General features: G+C 41.3%; 2 protein-coding genes across 2 annotated transcripts; one reads left to right on the forward strand and one right to left on the reverse strand.

The window, feature by feature from the left end:
• Positions 1-18,280: 18,280 nt before the first annotated feature.
• Positions 18,281-19,240, reverse strand: ora2 (olfactory receptor class A related 2). The gene has a single exon (XM_029432394.1). It carries the CDS (start codon positions 19,238-19,240, stop codon positions 18,281-18,283), a length of 960 nt encoding a protein of 319 aa, XP_029288254.1.
• Positions 19,241-23,000: 3,760 nt separating this feature from the next.
• ora1 (olfactory receptor class A related 1) lies at positions 23,001-23,966 on the forward strand. Its single transcript, XM_029432363.1, has one exon. The coding sequence runs from the start codon at positions 23,001-23,003 to the stop codon at positions 23,964-23,966; it is 966 nt and encodes a 321-aa protein (XP_029288223.1).
• Positions 23,967-24,248: the final 282 nt, after the last annotated feature.

The following is a 24,248-nucleotide window of genomic DNA, read 5'->3' on the forward strand; positions in this document are numbered from 1 at the left end:
TCGCATGTCAATGTTTGGAATGAAATGCCTCCACATTCACAGTTACTCATGGTTTCTGATCACTTTTACATATGGACCACTTTAAATGTAGTTGTATTGCAAATTCTCTTTTTTTTTATATATATATATATATATCCAGGGCTACTTGAAAATGAAAAAAACATTTGACGAATCTAATTTACTTTTTGAGTTGTTCTTTGTATGTGTGACTCATACCAGATGGCACCATCTCACGTCTTTGCCTCTTATTAAAATGTTGGGTTTTGAGTGTATCTCTCTCCTCGTTTCCACACTCATCGCTCTGTGCATCACCTGCATGCTTGGCTTGAGCATGAACTTTCCCTGCTGGGATGTCTACCTGTTCCTGGAGGTCATTCCCTCTGCGAACAGGTGGAAAGAACTTGTTCAGCCCACTCAGCATTTCCCCACATCATGTGGAGCAGGATGCACTCGTAAAGCCAAATCGCTCTGGTAACCTTCCCACTGCACACATTTGAGCCCTGTGCATGCATGAGTTCTTCAGAAAAAATGTCAAGTCAAGGGGGGGTTGAGACGCAAATGAATTAGATTTTTATCAATTTAAAGTGAATTTAAGAGATCCAATACTTTAAAGCAGGCAAATCAAACGCTATTAGTTTTGTGTTACAAGCCAGCACATAGGGCAGTGTGCATCATATATTTACTTCCATATTTAGACCAACTTCACACCCCTTTTTATTAAAGAGGGCTTTGAAAATCTTGAATATGTTTGACCTTCTTTACTGGAATTCATTTGCATCTGGCTTATTGGATGAAAGCAATTTTGTGTGCCACGTAAATTGGCATTTTCTTGTCAGAGGAAGATACTGCATGTGTAAATATTCAGCAGGAATAGACTGAAGCCTTCCCCGGGGTTGCAAATTAATGTGGTGAAATAGAAAATTGGGTTCTTAAGTGTTAGACGGAGTCAGTCGGTGTGGTCAAAAGAGGACTTCACTATTGCGAAGTTGAAATACAAAATGAAGAAGTGAAGAAAAACGTCTATCACCGCCATTTAACCACCAGCTCAGCGGGATTTCAGAATTGCCCGTCTGCAGATGTTCTGGGGGTCGCCTATTGAAACCTCAGCACAAATGTCAGAGGAGATTCTGGTTTAATTTGCGCTATAAGAAATGTACCACAGACCTGACCAGACGTGATAATTCTTAAATTGGCTTCTGAAAATGGCTGCTGATGAGCTCGGCTCTGGAATACATTGGACATTGGCTCAGTACAATGTGCGGCTCTGATTAAATCTCTGCAGGGTTTCTCTCACTTTCAGCCTTTATTATTGGATTCTTTCACAATACACAGGGAGGATGAATCCTGTGCTCAGAATAGAGTTTAATGTGTGGTGCCTCTACCTTGGCACAGGAAATCATTGCACAGTGGTTGAGCAAATAAAAGGGAAGCGAGGCAGAAGAAGAGAGTGTGTCTCAGCATCCATCCCTGGTTTTTTGGAAAGGATTTGATGAGGTTACTTTCATCGTTAAAATTATTATCTAAAATGAAACAGAGCAAATGTTTAAAATCTACACTTCAAATTACCTTTTTCACAGATCCTAACATTGTCATAGTCAAGCTGCTTTGAGCTTGAAATCCCCATCTGTATTTATCAGTGCATGACCTTTTATTTTTTTCTAAATCTGTTCTTACATGTAGTTGTTATAGCAGTGGGCTTTTCATTAGAAACAAACTGTGAATCTAGACGGCTGGTATTTATGCAGGAAATGCTTTTATTGGACATAAACAAGAGTAATGTCTACGTGGCGACACAGCATTTTTAGATTAGATTGATTGCTGGGAAGTTTTTGGTTCCCCCGATGATGTAGACTTTGATAATTCTCTGACTTTTTATTCTACCATTGTGACGTTCGCATTTGTGGTTTTGAAATGTCTTCACAACTATGTGATCGGGCGGCAGTGGCTCAGGAGGTAGAGAGGTCGTCCACCAGTCGGAAGGTCGGTGATTCAATCCCCGGCCCCTGCAGTCAACATGTCGAAGTGTCCTCGGGCAAGATACTGAACCCCAAATTGCTCCCGATGGCCAACGGTGTGTGAATGGTTATCACTACTGACGAGCTGATGTGCACCTTGTGTGGTGGCCTCTGACTCTGTGTGACTGGGTGTGAATGCTGACATTGTAAAGCGCTTTTTAACCAAATACTTGGAAAGTCAATAACGTTTCGCTTCGACCCTGCTCTACTTTGTGTTAAATGCTAATCAGTAAATGTTAGCATGCTAACACAATACAATTAAAATAAATATTATACCATGTTGCCATGCTAGCATTAGCATTCAGCTCAACTCATATCTGTTGTTACTCTGTTATCTACTATATTGTTAAACTACCCAACAGTAGATTTAATTAGCTGCAGTTAAAATGCATAAATAATAATAATATAAAATATGATCACTATAAAGGGACCATTCGCTCTGCATAATAAGTACTTTTCCTTTAGATACATTGACTACATTTCGATGGAAAATACTTTCATACTTTCGCTTCTGTTACATTTTTAATGAAGGTCTTTTGTTTGTATTTCCAGTGTGATATTTCTGCTTTTATTTAAGTAAATCATCTAAATACACCACTGACACATATTCCGTCTTAAATTAAAACCAGTTTTGACTCAGAAGCTTTTGATAAAATTAGGTCTAATGAACATGACTCACTTAATCATAAAAACAATAAAAAGCCATGATGTGAGGAATGCATCAAGTTAGACAAATGGGGTTCGAATTAACATAGAAAATGCATCACATAACCTAAATAACCTGTCCTATACAAATCATGAATCTTATCCCGTCTGCTGCAGGTGTGGAAGGAATTAGAGAAAATAATGTCTCATCCTGTGTCATCGTTACATTCAAAGCTATCTCTGCATGCTGATGCATCTCAAATTAAAAAAGGTGTTACAATAAAAGTACTAAAATACATCAAAAACTTGATCGCAGGTGTTTTTTCATCTGCCTTTTAAAAATGCAGCTCACTGCTGTTTGTTGGGCAGTTTGCAATAACCGCACTTCAAGATAAAATCCCTTTGATAGACACTGTTATAATCAGGCTTTTTAAAACCACTCCTTAATAATTATTTTTGTTATCTAGTGTGTTGTCATTTCTGTCAAATCTATAGGGAAAGCAAACACACACAAGTCTTTGTATGTCAATTCCAGCACCACGGACAGCTGCACTCAGTCATCTTCCTCCACGCTCCATCTTGAAATTGCCCGTCCAAAGCAATCACAAGTTTTCATGAGTATGTATCTTCCTCCGCAAAGTTCTGATGTGACACATTTACCCACAGAATGTCCTCAGAAACAAGAAAACACACACCTGAGGCCAAATCCATATCTCGTCCCGGTGTAAAATAATTACTGCTCTGACAGGCCTGTCCAGCCCTCGTATCACACTATCATCCCCGCACTTCTTTATGTGGTTTGACGTTTGAATTAGGCGGTGCAATGTTCACATATACTCAGAGGTAAGGCTACCTTGTGTTCGCTGTCACAAAGAGTCACTTCGGGAGAGATGATGACCCAAACACCATGCTTCGCTGAAATCTCTAATAAGCGTAGCCCGACACCTGCCCCAAAGAAACTGCAATATCAACCATCTGATCAGCAGGTCAGCTGGGATTTGTACCCTGGGTCTCGGCTGATGAATGAATAATTTCCTCTCATCTGTGACTCAAAACACACTCTGTCCAAAGGCTGGATTGTGGAGGACATCAAATACAGACAGCGATGTGAAGAGAGGAGAAAACATAAACACAGTGCTGCTGTCATGAATATATGAAACTCCTCTTCAGGGAGAAACATGTTGAGGGAAAGAAAAAGTGATTTATCCTGCATGTCTTTTCTCTCCTGGATAGATCCACGTCTTCAGGCATCATTTCAAGAGAAATTACAATTTAACTTTATTACACCATTTCCTCTGTCTCTCCCTCTGTGTCTTTTTCTCCGTCTCACTTTTCGCTTAATTAATTTTAATTAGGACCTTGAAGTAATTGCACCTCGTTCCTTGCAAGCCGAGTGGTTTTATTTGTTGCGAGTGACAGTGGCTTCCCGCGAACACGTTGGCTGCAGTTCAAGCTGGTTTTGTTGCAGCCCTGCTCAGTGAGACATATTATTAGACAAGCCCCCCCCCCGCCTCCACTCCTCCACTCCATCCTGGTTCCCCATCGCCCCAAAATATCTTTAAAGCAACACTGTAACATGTAAAGAAATATACGTCTTCGGGTTTTCTTTTGCAAAAAAGAAGATTGATACGACTCTCAATGTGAGAAACTCTCAGGGAAGAAGCGTATTTCCCAAAATGTAATGCAAAGTATTGCAATCAATGCATTGTCAACAAATCCTATTAAAATACCAAAACCAACGATTAATTAATCCTACTGTCAAGTTTTGATTGTGTTGCCAAAATCAGATTTTCCTCTGTGTCAGTGACCTTTAAAGCTGATCATTGAGCCACGCTGTTGCACTCTGTGACATTTTGTTTATTTTCAGTCGAACCGACCTACAATATCCTGCTGCCATAAATGCTTACTGTACTACAGCACTGAGTATTAGTCTGCAGAGGAACAATCCACATCTTACTCCTACTTTGAGTGACATCTGCACTTTAACGCACTGTGCTGCTTTCATGTACGTTATTAGTTGTATTATTTTTAAAGGAATCTGTATCCATATTGTTATCCTTTCTTCTCGCACTGCTGTGTGCTGGGAGCATTTAGCTTTTTGTACGTATGCAAATACACAAGAGAGTGACAATAAACAAAATCTTTAATATTGTTTGCTAAAAACTACAATGCCCCGCTATATTAATAATGTTTAATGAGTACGAATGGCCACTTGAGGCCGGCTCCAAAGGCGAGTCAATCCCCATAATGCTACATGTTAAACTGCACAGAAGAAGTAAACATGTTTACAGTCGGGTACAGGAAAGGTCTTTATAGCCAATTTCCCTTTTCATTACAACTGTACGGAGGGAGAATGTTTGTGCAACTCACCCGTTTAAATTGTATTAAGGCTTAAAGTTAATGCATAATTAAGGGTGTTGCTTTGAGTGACAGGTGCGTACCCTCACAGGCCACTAGCCACTAGCTTTCTAATCTTTGGATTAGAGATAGCTGTGTCCTCACTGCGAAATTCACACCGAGCTTCACAATGGCTATGACGGGAGCCAATAGCCTTAGAGCTGAGCGCTTTAAACACGGTTGAAAATGATTAAAAGATGAACACATTGTTGGTTTTTGTCTGTTTGTGGGATTTGTTGTCAGAAAGTAAAATATAGAATATGATCAGACTAAAGCTAATTTAATATACCTGGCTTGAAATAGCATGTGTGTTCCAGTGAGTGATCACCGTTTAAATATATATGCTGCAATCCTACAATTAACATAGGATTACATGTCTTAATCACAGGATTTCAAGCTTCGACTGCCTGTATCTTGAGTGAATCCACATTCATGTTCCCCCACCTATATGGTGATGAAGTTCTGATGCTGCTTTTCTCCCACAATAGCTTCCACGAGTCGACTAATCCCGGGTTTTCTCTGCTAAGACGTGCCGACATATTATCAAAGGTTAAGCTACCTCGCAGACACGGAGGGAGCCTGCAGAATTCAAATTTCAGTTCAAATTGTGTGAGGGAGCTAATGAGAACTGAGGGATTATCAGAGCTATTGGCCATGATCAGGTCAAATGGGAGGTAGTTGGGCATCAGGAGGCTGAGTTGGGCCAGGATGAGAAAGGATGAAGGCGGGAACAGCAGCAGAAGCCCCAGACTGTCTCAGTGACAAGCAGACATGCTCTGGGTCATGCACAGTCGTAATTCCCAGAAAGGTCACTCAAAATGACACCTACCAACATTAAACTCGGCCCTGCTGTCTTTCCTCTCTCTTCAGAGCTATAATCTGTCTGATTCGTCTTCCTAGCGCCGCTTGTGTCATCTCTCACACGGCTTTCAGCCCCTCTAATGCCACCTCCGAGAACGAGAGGGCAGAAAGGGCAATCTCTGTCACATTTCTCAGATGTAATGTTTCTCCGGCTGCATCGTATCTGACTTAAAGGCACAATCTCTCGGTGCGTGTGCGTGTGCGTGTGCGTGTGCGTGTGTGTGTGTGTGTGTGTGTGTAACACCAGGGAAATCAATGAAAATGGATTTCGCAGTGAACGTGTATAAATTTCTATTATTCTTTTTTATCACCTGAGAAGGAACAGTATGTCAAGGATTTATTGCGGTGTTAGCATTACAATGCTAAAGCAATTTGGTCAACTCCAGCAGTAAATTGGCTTGTCACATAAGACAGCATTACCGGAGATGAACGGAGAATGTCAGGGAGCACATTAAATTATGAAAGATGGGAATTATATTATCATTTAAATGAGACAGTCACGGTCCAGTGGGATTACAAGTTTTCCGTGTTCATGGTGTGGAATGATGTATCGGCAGGAAATCAGAAAATGAATTTTACCGTGTTATTACGCACACATGGTTGTTCTTCACACAACAGCGGTTTACTTCTAAATAGCTTCCTGATGAAGCTGATGTGATAACTAATCATCATGATAGGCTCATCAACAACTGGCCTATCACTGATGTGGTAAATAAGCAAGAGGAAAAAGGAGAGCAGCAGCAGAGGGGACTCAATAAGTTTACATTTCCTGTTTATCCATACATCTGCTTTCTTCAGTGAGAAATGTATTTCTCTGAAATCACAGCTCCAGATTCCCCCCCGTGCTGCAGCTCCAGCAAACACAGAAAAACATGTCCAGGGGGGACGGGGAAGGAAAAATGAAAGCAGCAAGTACAAGCAATGACCTTTGCAGACTCCTAGCATGAAAAATGTCAAAGGTTATCTGTTTTTAATTTGTCAGAGTTTCCAGGGAAGCCTGACCTATGCCTACTTCCAGCCACAGCATTCCCATCACAGCAGTCACTGATGCGGCACCTCAAAACCTATTACTACCCGCCTTTGCTGAGGCTGGCGCTGTCAAAGCTGCAAATTAGCCCATTTGCAACCTTTCATAATGCACTGTAGCAAGCAGCATGTTTCTTCTCGGGGAGGGCTGACGCTGAACTGTGTAATGTATTGCAAATGTGACATATTGCAGACAAACCAGAGAATATATATTCAAATGTGGCAGGTGTCACTTTTGTGCTGTTCTGCAATCCATTATGCTTTCTTTGCATATTTTGACCTTTTTGTGTTTTAGTGTGAGATTTTGATACAGAGACAGACACAGCAGTATAATGAAGTCGGGGATTGGTTTGGTGCATCTTTAATTTCCTTCACACTATATAATTGAAATGAATGTAATGTTAAATCTCCTGAAATCACGTCAAACCTGTGCAACACACAGCACTGTCTGCATCCACTACAAATGTGTTTCTGACGTGTCTTTACTTTGATCGTACTGGAAGGGAAATAACTGAATTATTTACATTGGGCAGGTTTTTTTTCCTGTTATTTTAAGATGTTTTAAGTCCACTCGGGGATTGTGGAAGAACCTGTACACACAACACTGACAGATTATCACTATCATGTTTTTGTTATTGTATAGGATGTGGAAGCAAACAGCTGCTTATTTACATTCCCAGCAGACCCAGAGCGACATTATCATTAATGTAGAGTCATGTTTCTGTTCACCTGATTAATTGGAGTCCAACAGCCTTTCTTTTGGCTATGTTATTGGTCTCCACCATATGGTCTCCACCAGCTCCTGAGGGAAATATCTGTCTCTTTAGCTGCAAAATGATCCACAATGTTCACCAGCCAGTTGCTAAATGTGTCTGTTGGCTATTCGGTGCCGGGCATGTAGCATAGAGTCTGTTGCTGGTCAGAACCAAAACATTAAAGGTGCAGGCTGTAAAGATAATGAGCAGAAAGATCCAAAAAGAGAGAAGTTAATGTGAACATTCGGAACAAAGCAGATTATAGTAAAAACAACGACATGTGAAGATAGGTAAAAAGGAAGATGGAGGGCTGTATGAATGTGCCATGCTTGGTTGCCTAACTAAATATATTGAAGTACCATGGGGCAGCTACAACAAAACCAGTCAGTGTGTCTTTATCTTTTAGAACATATTGAAATGTAAGAGAACATAACCAAGAGTCCACAGTCATGATGAGTGTTACGACTCGGACACAGGGGGATATACACATTTCTCAGAAAAGCACACTTCATGGATCACGACAAGGATATGAAAAGACAAACTGGCTGAAGACAAGGGGAGACAGGACAATTTATACGAGAGGTGAGTGGGAACAGGTGGAAACAATCAGGGCCCCTGGCAGACGCTGACGATGGCGGGAAACCACACAAAGACAGGAAGTAAAGGGATCTGGGTTGAGAAACAAGAGGTAGGTACAAAATAAAACAGGAAGTGACAAGACAACGTGAAAAACTCGACGAGACATGACAGTGAGGATGTAATTAAGCTTTTAGCTAAATGCTAACATCACCCTGCTAGCAGGATTTGTTTGTCCTTTATTCAACCAGGAAGGAAACATTGAGATACAATCTCTCTTATTCTGGGAGCACAAGCAGTTTTACATAAAATCAATTTCACATGTTAGAGCACATACAATACATCACAAGGGAAATAGTACAAGAGGAGAAGAATACAGGCTGTACCAGCGATAACACATTCCTGAGTCGAGGATTATGTAAAACAGTAACATGTTTCCTTCAGGGAAGTTTTTAAAATACCTTTAGAGGTACTCAAAGAAGGGATTACTTCTAAGGTATTGAATGATATTGTGCAGCTCATTCAATGCGCAGGGTGCATAAAAAGAGAAAGCCGTTTACCAGTGGTTATGACTATGCTAACATGCTAACATGCTAATGTTTAGCAGGTTTGCTGTTTACCATGTTCAGCAGTGGTGGACAAGTACTGTACTTGTACTTTACTTTAGTATTTCCATTTCCTGCCAGTTTAAATTTCTGCTCCACTACAATTCAGAGGCAAATATTGCCTTTTTTACTTTGAATAATCAGATTCAGATACAAAATATAATCAACAAAAACATTTTCTATCATATATAATTACATGTATACAGTAGGTGTTTATTAGGTATGGGTGTACAATATATAGTTTTAAAAAATAAGCTCCACCTTTACCAGCTGACCAACACAATAATTATAATTCAATAATATAACATGTATTATTATGAAATGGGCCGAGTCCTTTTACTTTTGGTACTTCAAGCACATTTTACTTAAGTACTTTTACTTACTTAAATTCAGGACTTTTACTTGTAACATATTATTTCTACACTGTAGCATTACTACTTTCATCAGATCAGAATACTTCCACCTCTGATGTTCACCGACTTAGTTTAGCGTGTTAACATTTGCTAATTATGGATTGCTTGTACAATACATGAACAATTAAATGCTTAGATTTTGATCTAACTTAACATTCTGTTGCACAACTTAAATGATATCAGCTTAAGATCAATATATATACCATGATTAATGAGTTCTCGATTTTTTTTTTTAAACCAAGAACAGACGTCTGAGTCTGAGGCTTGATTACTGATTTCTGAAGGAGACGCGGGAGCAGGGGGTTCGTCCCCTCAAAGCGTTCTTTGTTCATTTCTTGGAGTGCTTGATCAATGAACGGCCAGTAATCATTTATAAGAACCTCTGGTCGATTCCACATTAGACTCCATCCTCTTTGAAATGGACTTTTCTTTTTCTGCCTCCGCCTACTCTGTGTTTTTCGAGAAAGCAGGATCATGCTTTAAGTGTCATACTATAGGTGCAGCCAACAACAAGTGTGTGTATGGTTTCACAACATCTCCAGGCACACACATTATATGTTTACATAACCAGACAATGATGAACCTGGGCTGAAGTAAAGACAAAATGTTTGACTTCTTCTCTCAGTGTCAGTTTGATGTGTCCTCAGAGGTCAAAGATAGAAAGCGAGAAAATAAACCTCTCTTCAGCATGCAGCGAGGCCGCTGCAGTACGTCGCTGACCTTCATCCCGTAACCCGAACCTCTCTCCCCTCCCGAGGCCCGATGTGACGCTGCTTTGGACATTTGCCAAGGTCAGGTGGAGGGGCCTCGGTCCTGTGGGGAGGTGATGAGGTGATGTGTCCAATGCCCTCTACTGTTAATGAGTGTATCGTGAAGGACCATAGGGGGGTAGAGGGTGAAGCTTGAGGTGTAGGGGTCTCACATCATCCAACTAAGTGGGCCAGATGTGTGTGTGTGTGTGTGTGTGTGTGTGTGTGTGTGTGTGTGTGTGTGTGTGTGTGTGTGTGTGTGTGTGTGTGTGTGTGTGTGTGTGTGTGTGTGTGTGTGTGTGTGTGTGAGTATGTGTGTGTGTTGAAAGATGAGGAGAGGGGTTGTATTTTGATCATGGTGACACATAAACATGTCAGTTTAAAGGAAGATTAGAGACAAAGATCACTGCTGTGTAATCATCTGTGACGGTAAACCTATAAGCAATTATTTCTTTGTTTATTGATTTAAATGAGATGAGATGAATAGGTTCTCTTCTCTTTTCATCAAGCGGGCAACTTTGATTAATGCCAGAATGTTTAAAGTAGATAAAGTTTGACTTTAGTTTCGAGCAGAATCACAATCATGTTGCTTTCGTACGGTTAGACCTGAGACACCTGCCTGTCCATCAACTCCATACCAGCACATGAATTCAGAAATAACCATCAGTCTTCTAATGCTACGGCAGACAATACTGTGCCGGTAAATAAAACAAACCTGGCAGTCCTATAAAAGCTAATCTGCCACTGCTGCTGTGCCATTGATCGTATGGCTTACTGTGGTGCTCCTGCACACAGATGAGTCAATACATTATTCAGTGCATTGAGAGTTGTACAAAACCTATGACACTGCAGAGAACTATTAGCCTCCGCTGCCTAAAAATATCTTTATTATCACAAATGGAACTTGGAGGCTGTCCTCTTATTTGTGTTGATTTACTCCGGCTCTGGCATTATTGATTTGTTCACGGTGCAGGAAGGTTTGTGACTGTGTATATGTCAAGCCGGAGCTTGTGTTGTGCATGATTTATATCGCTGGTTAAGAGGACATATACGGTGACAACAACACATACCACATAATGTGAGAATCATTAGTTGAGACGTTCATTTGTTGTTGTTCAGCTCTGTGGTGAAAGTGTTCGCACGGCTCTTATGTTCTTCTGTTTTATGTGGTTCCCTGACAACATTGTTTCTCAATTGTTAGTGTGTGTGTGTGTGTGTGTGTGTGTGTGTGTGTGTGTGTGTGTGTGTGTGTGTGTGTGTGTGTGTGTGTGTGTGTGTGTATGTGTGTGTGTATGTGTGTGTGTGTCTGGACGAGGCTGTAAAATGCTTGATTGGAAGTATTTTAACACAAATGCAAGACATGAATCCATTATATATATTCAGAGCTGCTGGCCATCATTATAAATTGACTGAACACTTAAGCATTACCAAACAGGCCTTCAGACCTCCAGGGGCTCCAAAAGTCTTGCTTTTTTAACACTAACACAGCAAGTTGTTCCTACATTATTATATAATCCTGCAGCCCCTGTAAAAAGTATATTAATATTAATATTTTAGTTAACATTGTGATCACATGGTGGTTATTGCTTTATTAAAATGTGTTCCATGAATTTACCACATTGACCAGTAATCCAGCCATGCATTTAAGATTTCACTTATTTAGGAATAGAGCTAACCATTAATCATTTCATATAATTTAAATTGCATTAAACATATATACAATAACGACGCCAGTGAGGCGTTTCCCAGGCTATAACATAAATATGGCGCCAGTGTGTGTATGTGAATTATAACCTGTATATATAAGAACACTTTCACTGCATTGACGATCACTTTAACATTTATTATATTGTGAAATATTTTCGTTTTAGAAAAACATTGCCAGACATATTTAGGAATCTACCTTTTATCAGCACTACACTGGCCTTATTTAAGTTGCCCCTTCATTGCAGTACCATAAAGAATCAACAGGTGGCACTCTCTCCTGCCCCATTTGCAAATACCTGTCATAGAGAGCCCCAAACTCCCAAATAACATTATCAAAAGTCCAAATTGAGCTTATTGCACATGTTGGGCTTCAGCAGCACACTGGCGCGGCTACAACAGAACCAGTCAGTGTGCCTTTAATTTGTGAGGTGGTCCACTGTGGAAAGCAAATTCATCTGAGCCTCCCAAGTGCAGTGTGATACCGTGATACAATCGACTGGTACAAACCCTGATGTGGCTGTGTGAGTGCTCCACTCGTGCCTTTTGTAATCACTCTGGCAGCAGCTGTACGATGCACCGAGGCTCCATCAGATCTATTATTCAGCTTTAAGTGGGTGGAGAGACACAACTTATTCAGAAAAAGCACAAGGAGACTCAATGTCTTTCAAAGTATGTTAGAGTAATGCCGCTTATTATCACATGCTTACAATTCCCCACCCCGGGCGATTTGTCATCTTGTATAAATCCCATTAATAGTGTATTACTGCGTGATACGTTTGAGTGCCGGGTATATGCACGTTCAGTATATGGAAACTGATTTTGGACTCTCAGACTGTTACACTCAATGTTCTCGTCATTATCTCCGCACATTATTCTGCACTTCCTTCACCTGTGTGAAAGGTGGCACTAGCAAGATGAGATATGTGTGACTGTTATGTCGGTACATGCCCACATTGTCGAATTTTACAAGGGCTGTTGCTCTGAGGCACAGATAGCAATCTAAGTCTGTTTAATAGAGCTCTCGTAAATGTCTCCCACAGCATTAAAGTTAGAGTAGTGTTAAAAACATCTTGCTGCGTTTAGGGCTTTTTCTGAGAGTTTCTTAGCCGGACAAACATATTGAGCGATGCTTTGAAATGTACGAAATGCATCAAACTGCTTAAGACATTCAGACTTCATGAATTGGTTATTGGACAAAATTAGAGATGGTTGATATTCTTAAAGTGGCTCTCTGCAGGATCCTCGTGACAATCACTAGCAACAGTGCCAACTAGCAACACTACAGGGCAGAGCTATATTTGAGTTATAGCTTAACAAACACCCCTGAAGGCAGAATTAAGGAGGTGGACATGTTGTGCACAAGCTAAGCACCTCGACATACTGTTACCGCCGCACTCTGCAGGCTTGCTCCATCTTGTCTGCATTCCACAGCGAACTCAGGGAAGTGGCTCATGGAAAATTCCACCTTTGTGGCATTTAGGGGGGAAGATGAGAAAGATAAAGGGCAGCATCCTTGTTACTGCTACAGTGTGAATCTGACACGAAGACGCTTGTGTTTCCTCGTGATTAAAGGTCTTTGTTGGATCTGCTGGTCGATTTACAACCAATTTAACACTTCAGATATTTACCATTAAAGAAGTTGTGTAAAATGAAGCCACAGCCAGTTAGCAGAGCTTAGCTAAACATAAAGACTAGAAACAAGTTGTGGTGTTATGAGGAGACTATTTCGACAAGACTCCAGGAACTAACTGAGGCACATAACATAACTGAAACTGTGGTCCTTTTTACACTTTCAGTTTTTCTACAGAAAAAAACAAAACAGATATATTAATTTGCGAGCTTCAGGCGCTCGTACAGAACGTAAACATCCCATATCTGAGCAGGTTGTTGGGTAACTACTGTATGTCAGTGTTCAGTGTTTTTAGTGGAGTAGGAGTTCTGAATGTTGCATTTGGTTTAGTTTTCAGGCATTTTATTTCAAATAAAGAAATAATACTACTGAGCGGGCAGGTGCAGATGGCTTCACTAGCATTCCTGGAGTTTAATTCCACTCGGGACCCAGTTCGAACCCCGCTGGTTTAGTTGCCTTTTAACAGCAATCATTTAAAGAGATTAAAATCTGGGCGCTGGGTTTATGCATTCATACATCATTCAGCATGAATCAGCGTCCCTGAGGGACACAGGATTGGCCCATCAAAGGATAAATCTCTGCAGCTGACATGTCAGTGAAGCCCGATCCTCCCTGATATACATTTATTTCTCTCTTGAAATGTATCTTTCTCTTTAAACAGCGATCTCGATCTCAGGGAGACTACCTGAATAAAGATAAAATAAAAACTAAATCGCCTCTAAGTAATAAATGATAAGCCACGTATAAAGAGCATACTGATGTAGCACATGCTGATACTTGGTTCACGTCAGGGCAGGTCTCAGCTTTTAGTTCAGCCCATTCAAACTGTAACTCCTGTTTTTATGCCGAAAGATTGTTAATATTCAGTTATTTCTCAGAAGTTCGTATGACAACATTTTCTTGCCTGTTTTTAGAGGGTTCTTTTTCTCCAACTCAACAACCCAACCTTTTCTTTTCCGCTCCTTCCTCTCTCTTTCTCTACCTTATATTGTGTTACACTCCCAGATAGGGTGCAGTGCATCTTGAAGGTCTTTCAAGTCTCGGCACAGCCGTGCATATCTCACCTGAGAGTGGTGGAGTTGCAGCAAGCGGTTGCCCCGGGGGCCTCAGAGCCTTCCACCCCACCCCCTCCTTCAGTGTGGTCCATGTCCTCGCGGGTACACTGGAGATGGGCGTAATCTCCTCTCGAGACAGTCTCTCGGTCAGGGATTATGCAGACATTGTAAAGGTAGAATAGTTTCCCTGCTCAAGCCTATTTGGACAGCCATGTTTGTCTGGATTCTGAATTAAAAGAGGCGTCGTCCATTTAAAGGAATAGTTTGTGATTGTGGCTTTTTCCCGCTCTTTACAAAGATCAATACCACTCTCATGTCTGTACAGTAAATATGAAGCTACAGTTAGCTCAGAGACTGGAAACAGGGGGAAACAGTTCGGCTGGCTCACACTTTACAGATCAAACTAACAAGAAATAGCATTTTAATTAGCGAGTTTTACAGGTTTTGTTACCTTTGGACAGAGCAAGGCGAGCTGTTTTCCCATCTGGCTCTAGCTACATAGACGATTATGACAGTGATATCGATCCTCTCGTCTAACTCTCAGTGTTTCCTAACATGTCAAACTATTCCTTTAATATGTCGCCACTAGACTGTCTAGTAAAATCAGGCTGTCAGAACTATAAAGTCAACCATTAAATCACAGAGCCTGCAGATTGATGTGGATATTAAACGGGCTTTTCACGGCCTTTTCTACAAAATGTGTATTCATCAGGATAAATCAAGAAGTGAAGTTGTGTTCATGCCGGCGGAACAGGCCAAAGTTTCACCGCAACTCTTGTAAAAACTTATTCTCACCATTTTGAGCACAGAGCTCCTTCGTTATGTGCAGTGCAGCATTCCAGGCAAGCTGAAACACGACCGTGTGTGTTCCCTGTCTGAGGGAATCAGTTAAACTGGGCGGATGCAAGGAAAACGGGTCACACACACACACACACACACACACACACACACACACACACACACACACACACACACACACACACACACACAACTCTGTAACTTAATAAAAATTTAAATTGTGTTAAACTCATGTCACCTCCTGGCAGGTATTCTGAGTTAAAGTTTAGAGCAAGTTGCTTTTACATAATTTCATTTTACATAATTAAAATAGTGTTGCCAAATGCCAAATGGGCACTGCACTGAATTAAAACCACTTCCACAATGTGCATTTTTTTTAACAATCAGTCCTGCACTTAAAATTAAAAAAAGAGAACATTTACATAAAAGCACAGTTTTTTTATTGCATTCTCCATCAGTAGCTTCACTCAAACAGGGAATAAATCCTCTAAACAACCGCCTTAAGAAACATCCCTTTGAAGGAAAGGCAAAGACGGTATCAACCAACGTAAAAAGAGCTTATTACGTCTGTCATTTCCATAACATTTGGGTTTTGAAAGTACCCCAGGATGTGTTTATTACTGATACATTTTCACCACAGTAATAAGCCCCAAAGTTTCCAGTTGCTATAGTCAGCCAGAACTTATCTTAACTGGAAAGAAACATCAGAGAGATTAATAACTAGAATAACTTTCAAGGTTACTGGAGTTAATTGACAATTCAGATGTAAACAGGTTCACGCTGCTTTCAAAATGCTTTTATTATATCGTTACAAAATGATTTAGAATTGATTTAGGAGCTTAATGTGTTTTTGAATAGTGCTTTGTTGACACTGGTTGCATGTATTACCTTCGTGCATTCGTACACATTTCTGCATGTTGCACGCAGCGATTGTATCAGATCATGATGTTGTTTTTTGCGGGGGAGGAGAAGTTTCAACACTCAGTTCTTGAAGAGGGCTATATTAGGGTGTGGACTGGATTCAAGGCAGAAAGGGGGCGAGGCTTAACCCTGCTGCTGCGTCGCTATTGGTGGACGCGGGGGACAAAAATGCCTGTACCTGGTGCAGGTAAACAGACTGACATCAGACGCAGCAGGGGTGGATCGGCTGGCGGGAAATGTACTGCAACCCTTAGTCTTCATTTAAACCGACCGTTCTGGACAACTTTTTTGTGTGGCTTGTGTACAGGTTTGTGTTGTATACTTTGAAAAGTTAGCATTTGTGTGTTTATTTTCTTTGATACATGTCAGACGCAGGTTCTTTGTTTGTGTTATTTTTCCTGATAGCTTGTGCATTTCACACAGCTTGCCTCGTCGAACAGGTGAAGACGATGTGCATTTATCAGATGTTACAAGTTCTGTTTTAGCTGTAGGATAAAGTCTTGGGGGGGGAGACGTGAGAGCTGAAGGTTGTTGGTGATTTGAAAGTGAAGCAGTAATAGAGTGTTACATTTGTGTGGGTTTGGTCTCTACATGTTTTATAGCAACCCTGCATTCATTGAGGCTCAAAGAAACTCCAGAAGGTTGAAAAACAGTGAAAACAGGTCCTGTCTTGTGCGGGGAGAGGCCGGCCCGGCACACCCTTCACACACTCTCTCACACGCACACATAGAAAGAGACGGGAACATACACACAACCTGTTTTTCATGTATTGGTTCCTTTTAACTAATCTGCAACTTCTTACCCGACAGAAAAAGAAAGAATGACATTGTTGAAAAGCGTGGATGGGAATCAGCCGTGTCAACTATGTCAGCGCCAGCACGCTCTTCGCTCTAATGAAACCATCCATGTATTCTATCCTTCATTCCACCGGAGTCTGTGTAAAGTGCCTATCAGATTTCAGTGGTTTGAAGAGTAAAAAACATGGAATTTGACATCTGGAGAGAGCTTTCCCAAGAATAAAGTCACGTTCAAGAGAGTTTTTAATGGTTGCGACTTTTACAATAAAGGTGAATGTTTCTCTCTGATAAAAGATCAACGTTACTGTCTGGCCTTTAATATGTTTTGATGATAAATGCAACAGTTCTGCACAAGCACAGAAAGAGGGTTTCTCCTCCTCCTCCTCCTCTTCCTCACCTGCATTGCGACAGCAGTTGAATAGCGCTGCACTGATTGCACTTTGGAGTTATTGCAGGATCACAGACTGCTGGCAGCCCCTCTTTATGTCTTTTGGACTGTCACTCACTGAGGTTGTTATGTTCTCACCCTGTCTCCCTGCCCTTACTTCTCCAAGACATGGCAATTACATAATCACTCCTAAATTCCCACACCCAAAGCAAACTTCTTCAGGGTTTGTGCCAAGACGTAGCTTTGTGACCCTAAAGTCTTATTACAGTACCCAAACAGCTCAGACATACATTGTCAGCAATGTATTGAGCAATGGACATATTTTCTATCCTTTCTTTTCGCTAAAGAATATAGTTTTCCCATCAGGTTTTTAACCAATTCTCTGTTGGACAATTAACCTGGCTCATTATTATTAGCAGATTCTGTTCAAAGCCTTAATTATAGCTAAATGGGCAGCTGGAAGTCATTTGACAGCTACAGTGAGCCCTGAGTCACCCAGCTATAATTCTTCCACCCAATTAAGATGGAGAGAACATAACGAATAAACAAACAAAGCCCCACACTGCCAGATCAGCAGTGAATCATACAGACCTATATTGAGTAACAGTGTTGCTATGACAGTTTTCTTCTTTAATTATAGACAGTGAGATAATAAGTAGCCCCTGCCCAGAGGTGCACCTTCTCATTCAGAGCTACAGGTGATGAACCCTCATCAGTTATTTAACAGCATATCTGAAAAGTCTCATACACAAGATATTGTAATATTTATAAAAAAAAAAACATTCACAACCACGGAGGAAAGAAAAAAGTCTCTTCTGCCGATCCTATCACAAACATAAAACACATAATATACACAAAGGCAGAATGACCCTTACTTTAGAAAGATTGGTCCTCACCATATTCCTCTGCTGCCCTGTCAGTAATCAGACATCCCAGCAGGCGTCACAGAGCAGAAAGACTTGTGTCTTTTTCTTGAACAGGCTTCTTCTGCACTACACACCTCAGCCTGCCATTCACCTTCCTGTTGGAGGCAATAATGACCACAGGGCTTAGCGCTGCATAGAGTGAGGAGAAGAATATACGCAGGTCAGAGATCAGCGAGGAAGGCATGGTCCTCCTCACAGTGAGCGTGTACACCCAAAGCCCATTATCTACCCCATACAGAACCACATACAAGGTCACGAGTGCTACCACAACTTTGGCAGCTCGTTGCTCGGCACCACTTCCCCCACCTCCGCTGCTGCTGCGGAGCCCCTTCACCTGCCGGCTGTGCTTATAAAGTAAGACCAGGATGATCAAACTGGCCAGGCTCATGAGGGCCATGGGCACCATATCTCTGCCCACCTGGGCTGCCCCGTTTGCCTCTTTGGACAATTTTGAAGGAAAGTTAACATAGCAGAATTGTACATTGATGCTATAGTTTGTTAGGGTGGTGTAATTTTTGGTGCCGAAAGAGAAAAGTATAGATGCCGAGCTCATGGAGGTGTTGAGGAACCAGAGGAAGAGGAACACAAAGCCTAAATAATTGGCTACCAAGGTGCGGACAGAGGCCCAGCGTGATCCGGGAGGAGCGAAACTCAAGCACTGGTAGGCACTCAGGATGAAGGTGAGCCAGATTGAGAGGGAACGGGATGTTCTGTAGACAAAGATCACAGCCTTGCAGCCTACATCTCCAAATATGCTGGCCAGGTGGAAGGAAGCCAGGGTCTCCAGCAGACAGCGAACACCCACCACCAGCAGGTTGACGCAGGCCAGGTGCAGGACAATGGCATCAACGGGGAGGAGGCGGTTCTCCTGGTAAAGCAAGAGGAGGAATGCCAGGATGACGCTCGCGTTACCTGGGACTCCCACAACAGTGAGGGACAGGTAGAGCATCCCACGGACAAAATCCTCCGATAGCATTCCTGCAGGAATAGAGAAAGAGTAAAAGGCAATGAAATAAAGCAGGTGTATACAGGAGAATACAAACAAACTTTGCACCCCCTACCTGAGAAGAGTCAAAGCTAACGAGGTCTGAAGTGGACCTTGTCCCTGATCCCGCTCTCCTGAAGCAGTGGGGTGGTTTGTGCTCTTATACTTGCAAACAAGTAACAGTTGTTGGATCTGTGTTTCACGCTCCATTGACTTCTCTTCCCTCAGCCTCCAATTACTTGAGATCAATTCAGATGACTGATTCTGTCCCCTCACTGGATTTCAGACAGACAGGATAACACACGAGAGAGAGAGAGCTGCGTTTGGATTCATTTACAGAGATCCAACCAGTGGACAGAGGAAACGGTGTTAACGAGGAGATAATATCCATTAGCCACATGTCACTGTTGAGTGGAGACTATTGAATAATAATATCAATAATAAATTATTGAAACTATATTTAGATTTCCTTTTAAGACCTTTTCATATTGCTTTTTGTATTTTTAATTCCTGCAATCAATTTTAAAAGCCACTACCTATTAAACAGCCGGTTAGTCAAACACCAACACCACAGTGTCCTCCAGTGGAGAAAGCTGAAACAAAGTAAAAGCCAGAGGACGTTCCACTCTCCGTCTGCGTGATAGATCACCCACAGTTTCATTTTTAGAGCAGGACATTGCATCCAATTTATGTGTAATAAAAAAAACTAAAATTGGAATTAAATCCAAACTGTGTTGTGAGGGCAAATAAGTGTGTGTGGGCTGCGTGATTTAACGGCAAAGTGTCCCACAGCAGGTAATTGATAATGAACATTAAGCCCATTTCTCACAAGTGCATGATGAGACATGTCCTGCACTGAAATGAAAAGAGAAAATACTACAGTATAATCATTAATGAGATTAGTTACATGCACAATAGCCTCATGAATTCATATTTTGATTTAAGGTATTGATAGTGTTGAGCTGGTTTAATATTAATGCAGTTGTGGAATGTAACAAACTGAGGTGCTTGTACTTGACTTGAGTTTTCCCATTTTACGCTGCTTTATAATTCAAGTCATGTCAAAGATACACTTTACTTTTTTAATGATCATTTTATATAATATAATATTATACAAAGCATTAATTAAATCACATTTTTAATGCAGGACTTTTTCTCTTGTAAGTGAAATATTGAGAGGATCCATCTCCTTCCTCCTCTACCTCACAACACAAATGTATCTTTATTGTCCTTGCAGGGAAATGTGTCTTTCTGCGAGATGAAACACAGACTTGAAGGTACATAAAACACAATATAAAAAACATGATATGGATGGAGAACACAGAGAGAAAACACAGGCACCTAAACTGATGAATAATCTCTGTAGGTTTGATGCGACAGGTGAAGGCACTCAGTGGAATGAAAATACATTTCTAAGATCAGTTTGTGTGGTTGAGTTATTTTATTTGTACGTTAGAAGGTTTAGAACGAGTCCCATCAGCATCACACGGGAGACTGCTAAACCAAAAGCCTCTTAAACCACTTTTTTTTTTTGCTGAGGGACAGATTAACTTGCACAGTGAGAGGTGCTCTGAATATTCCCTCGTCACCAACCAAAGCCCTCACAAGCACACTTAAAGCTGCAAAAGGTTAAAAAGTATACATGTCTCTGAACTAACTTGGATTGTATGCAAACAACTCATTTGAACCAAGTATCATAATTTGTTATCAAAAGTATGAAAGTCTCATTTGAGTACAGCTCATATTGTGCGTATTTTTTATTATACATGCAGAACAATTAACAGATACTATTTTATCCAGACAGGCGTCTCTTAATCAGGAAAATAATTTGATTTATCACATCCACAGGAAAAACTAAGATAGTGTGCATGAAACTATATAAATGTAAACTTCACCTCTAAGGATATTATTGTAACGAAATGAGTTAATGGAACATTTAAAGTGAATTAGTGCAATGGGAGTCAACTATTTACATCAGCAATAAACAAAGAAAATCTAATTTCATGTCAGGGGGGGAGAAAAAAAAGCCTGGATTTTCGCGGCATACTGCAGCCTGCATGATGCAACCCCCTGAGAAGGACATGCTCGAACTTGCCATTTTAATTAGCTCTTTGAACATGTAAACATGTATAAAAAAAAAGAAAAGACACACGGGGAAATAACACACTTAAGATGCTTTATTCCAAAACTCACTCCCAGAGGAAAACAAGTTTCTCAAACAACAATGTTTCAGCACTCAGACCCAGTCGCAATTTTGCAACCTAGAAAACAGAAATATAGAATTGACCAGCGCTTCTAAAGTAAGACACATTCGCGGATTAACATTTTACGGAGATGCTAAGTGCTTTAAAACTGTGGTACGAATAGCAAACTTGTGTTGTAGCATATGTCAGTGATGAACGTAAATTAATAATGGTGGGTTATCCCTGTGCCTCCAATTAGTACAGACATGCCTTATTATATGGCTAATTGTCTTGCTCCTCCGTGTCTTATAACATGCTCTCAGGACATGAAGGAGGAGAGGAGCGCACTGAAGCACCAGCTGTGCATGTGAAAGTCTCTCGATAGCTCATTCAAGGCATCATCAGGCTGCTTTTTGCATCAACAATAACCTGCACACGGTTGTCTCCACTGGGAAATAGCATTACGATGTTTGACTGACAGTCTTTCTGTCTCTAGAAGCTGACATGTGGAAGTTAAGTACAGGAAAATACCACTCAGGTTTACAACCCACATATGTTATTAGTATGACCTAAGGCAGCTCAATTAATTTTCATGATGATGGAAAGATTCTCAACAATAAAGCCTGAAACTAATCTGGAATGATGTGTTGATGTAGAGCCTGCAGAGGTTTGATATCACACTACAGATCCAATTCAGAAACTTTACTCCAATTTCCAGCTGCGGTTATCTTTCCTAGTTGGGATTAAGATGTCACATTAAAACTTAAACGGACAGATAAACACTTTTTCCAGTCTGTCAAAAACAAAACTCACATTCCCGTATGTACATTGGTGAAATCCCTCCTCGTGTTCACTAAAAGATCCATTCCCAACATGTTTCCAATTTGTTATATGGGACATCCATTGGAGTCACAGGTGTTGAGAGAGCCAGAGGGAAAAGAACATAATACTGGGCCATCAATTACATCCACAGTTCTTGTTTTGTGAAAAATACATATTCAAAAGTGTAAAATGGTTATGATTGATTTGAGAAAACGAGGACTGTGGATTTTGTCCTCTGCTCTCCATCACTTGCATTGGAAGCATGTGAACAGGAGGAATGATTACAGGAAGCAAAAACTGGGCACCTGACTATTGTTTTAATTCAGACTTGAAAGCGTGCGTGTGTGTGTGTGTGTGTGTGTGTGTGTATCCTTCAGTTGTACAAAATTCCCTTTACAGTGCTTTGTCCTCTGAGATAACATGAGTCAGATTAATTTTGTTGCTTTAATTTGCCAAACTGTGGGCTGAACAATGCAATGTTGGTCAACGATCTCGAGGGGCAACAAAGACTATAAATTGCAGTTGCACAGACTATGAAACATCTAATGAACAACAGGCTTTAGTTTTCATTTGCAACTTCAGGTGAGCATGAACGAAATGTAATTAAACGATTATATCCAGGCTGGTTATGTTATTTATCTGGTTGTATTGGGGTTTTTATTCAAACTTGATAAAGTTTGGTAACTTGGAGGAAAGTTCTTGTGTGCAGTGTATTCATGACAGATTGTCTGTCTTTTTTTCAAACCATGACCGCTGCAGGCCTTGGTGTCATGGATCTGTGTGTGACCATCAAAGGAGTTTCTTTCCTCTTGCAAACATGTGTAGGCATCTTGGGGAACAGTGTGTTACTGCTGGCGTACGCCCACATGATTTACACCGAGCCCAAGCTTCTTCCTGTGGACATGATTCTGTGCCACCTGGCCTTCGCCAACCTGATGCTGCTGCTGACCCGCGGCGTCCCCCAGACTATGACTGTGTTTGGGCTGAGAGACCTGCTGAATGATCCAGGCTGTAAGGTGGTGATCTACACATACCGCATCGGCCGGGCTTTGTCAGTCTGCATCACCTGTATGCTCAGTGTGTTTCAGGCGGTGACCATCGCCCCCGCTGGACCCCGTTTTTCCAGATTGAAGCCTGCACTTCCCTCCTTGGTCCTCCCAACCTTTGCAGGACTGTGGCTCCTCAACATGGCCATATGCATCGCAGCCCCTTTCTTCTCTATGGCTCCACGTAATGGCACCGTCCCTGCCTTTACTCTCAACCTGGGCTTCTGTCATGTGGACTTCAGAGACAGCCTGTCCTATGTGATTAATGGGGTGGCTGTCTCTGTGAGGGATTTTGCCTTTGTCGCCCTGATGGTGGGCTCAAGTGGTTTCATCCTGCTGGTTCTCCACCGCCACAGCCGCCAGGTGAGAGGGATCCGTCGCTCTCAGGGCGGTGGGGCAGAGACCAGGGCGGCCAAAACAGTGGTCACCTTGGTGGTTCTGTACGTGGTCTTCTTCGGGATTGATAACATGATCTGGATCTACATGCTGACGGTGACGAAGGTGTCACCAGTGGTGGCTGATATGAGGGTGTTCTTCTCCTCCTGCTACGCCTCTTTCAGCCCCTACTTCATCATTTCCTCCAACAAGAAGGTCAAGGCAAAGATCGTGTGTGCAGCGGAGCAAGATCAACCGTCAGTGGACAATCAGGAATCGAGTGACAAATGACATTCTTTCTCTATCTTGACAAACTGTTCCCCGACCTTATCATTTTCAACAACTGCTGCACAGATGACTATAATTTAGCTGAACAGTGGACCCTTTAGAAAGAAGTACAAATAGTGTCTTGTAATGGTGGTTCAGGTTTTTCTCCGATATGTATATTTTCAGCAAAATCACAAATATACAGGTGTCTGTAGCTGCCATGTCGTTTGTGGTCATTGTATGCCAGCAAAAAACACATCATCGTCATTAGAGCTAAAACAATTAGTCAATCAGAATATTAATCAA

This window comes from Cottoperca gobio, chromosome 5 (genome assembly GCF_900634415.1).
Source record: "Cottoperca gobio chromosome 5, fCotGob3.1, whole genome shotgun sequence".
NCBI lineage: Eukaryota > Metazoa > Chordata > Actinopteri > Perciformes > Bovichtidae > Cottoperca > Cottoperca gobio.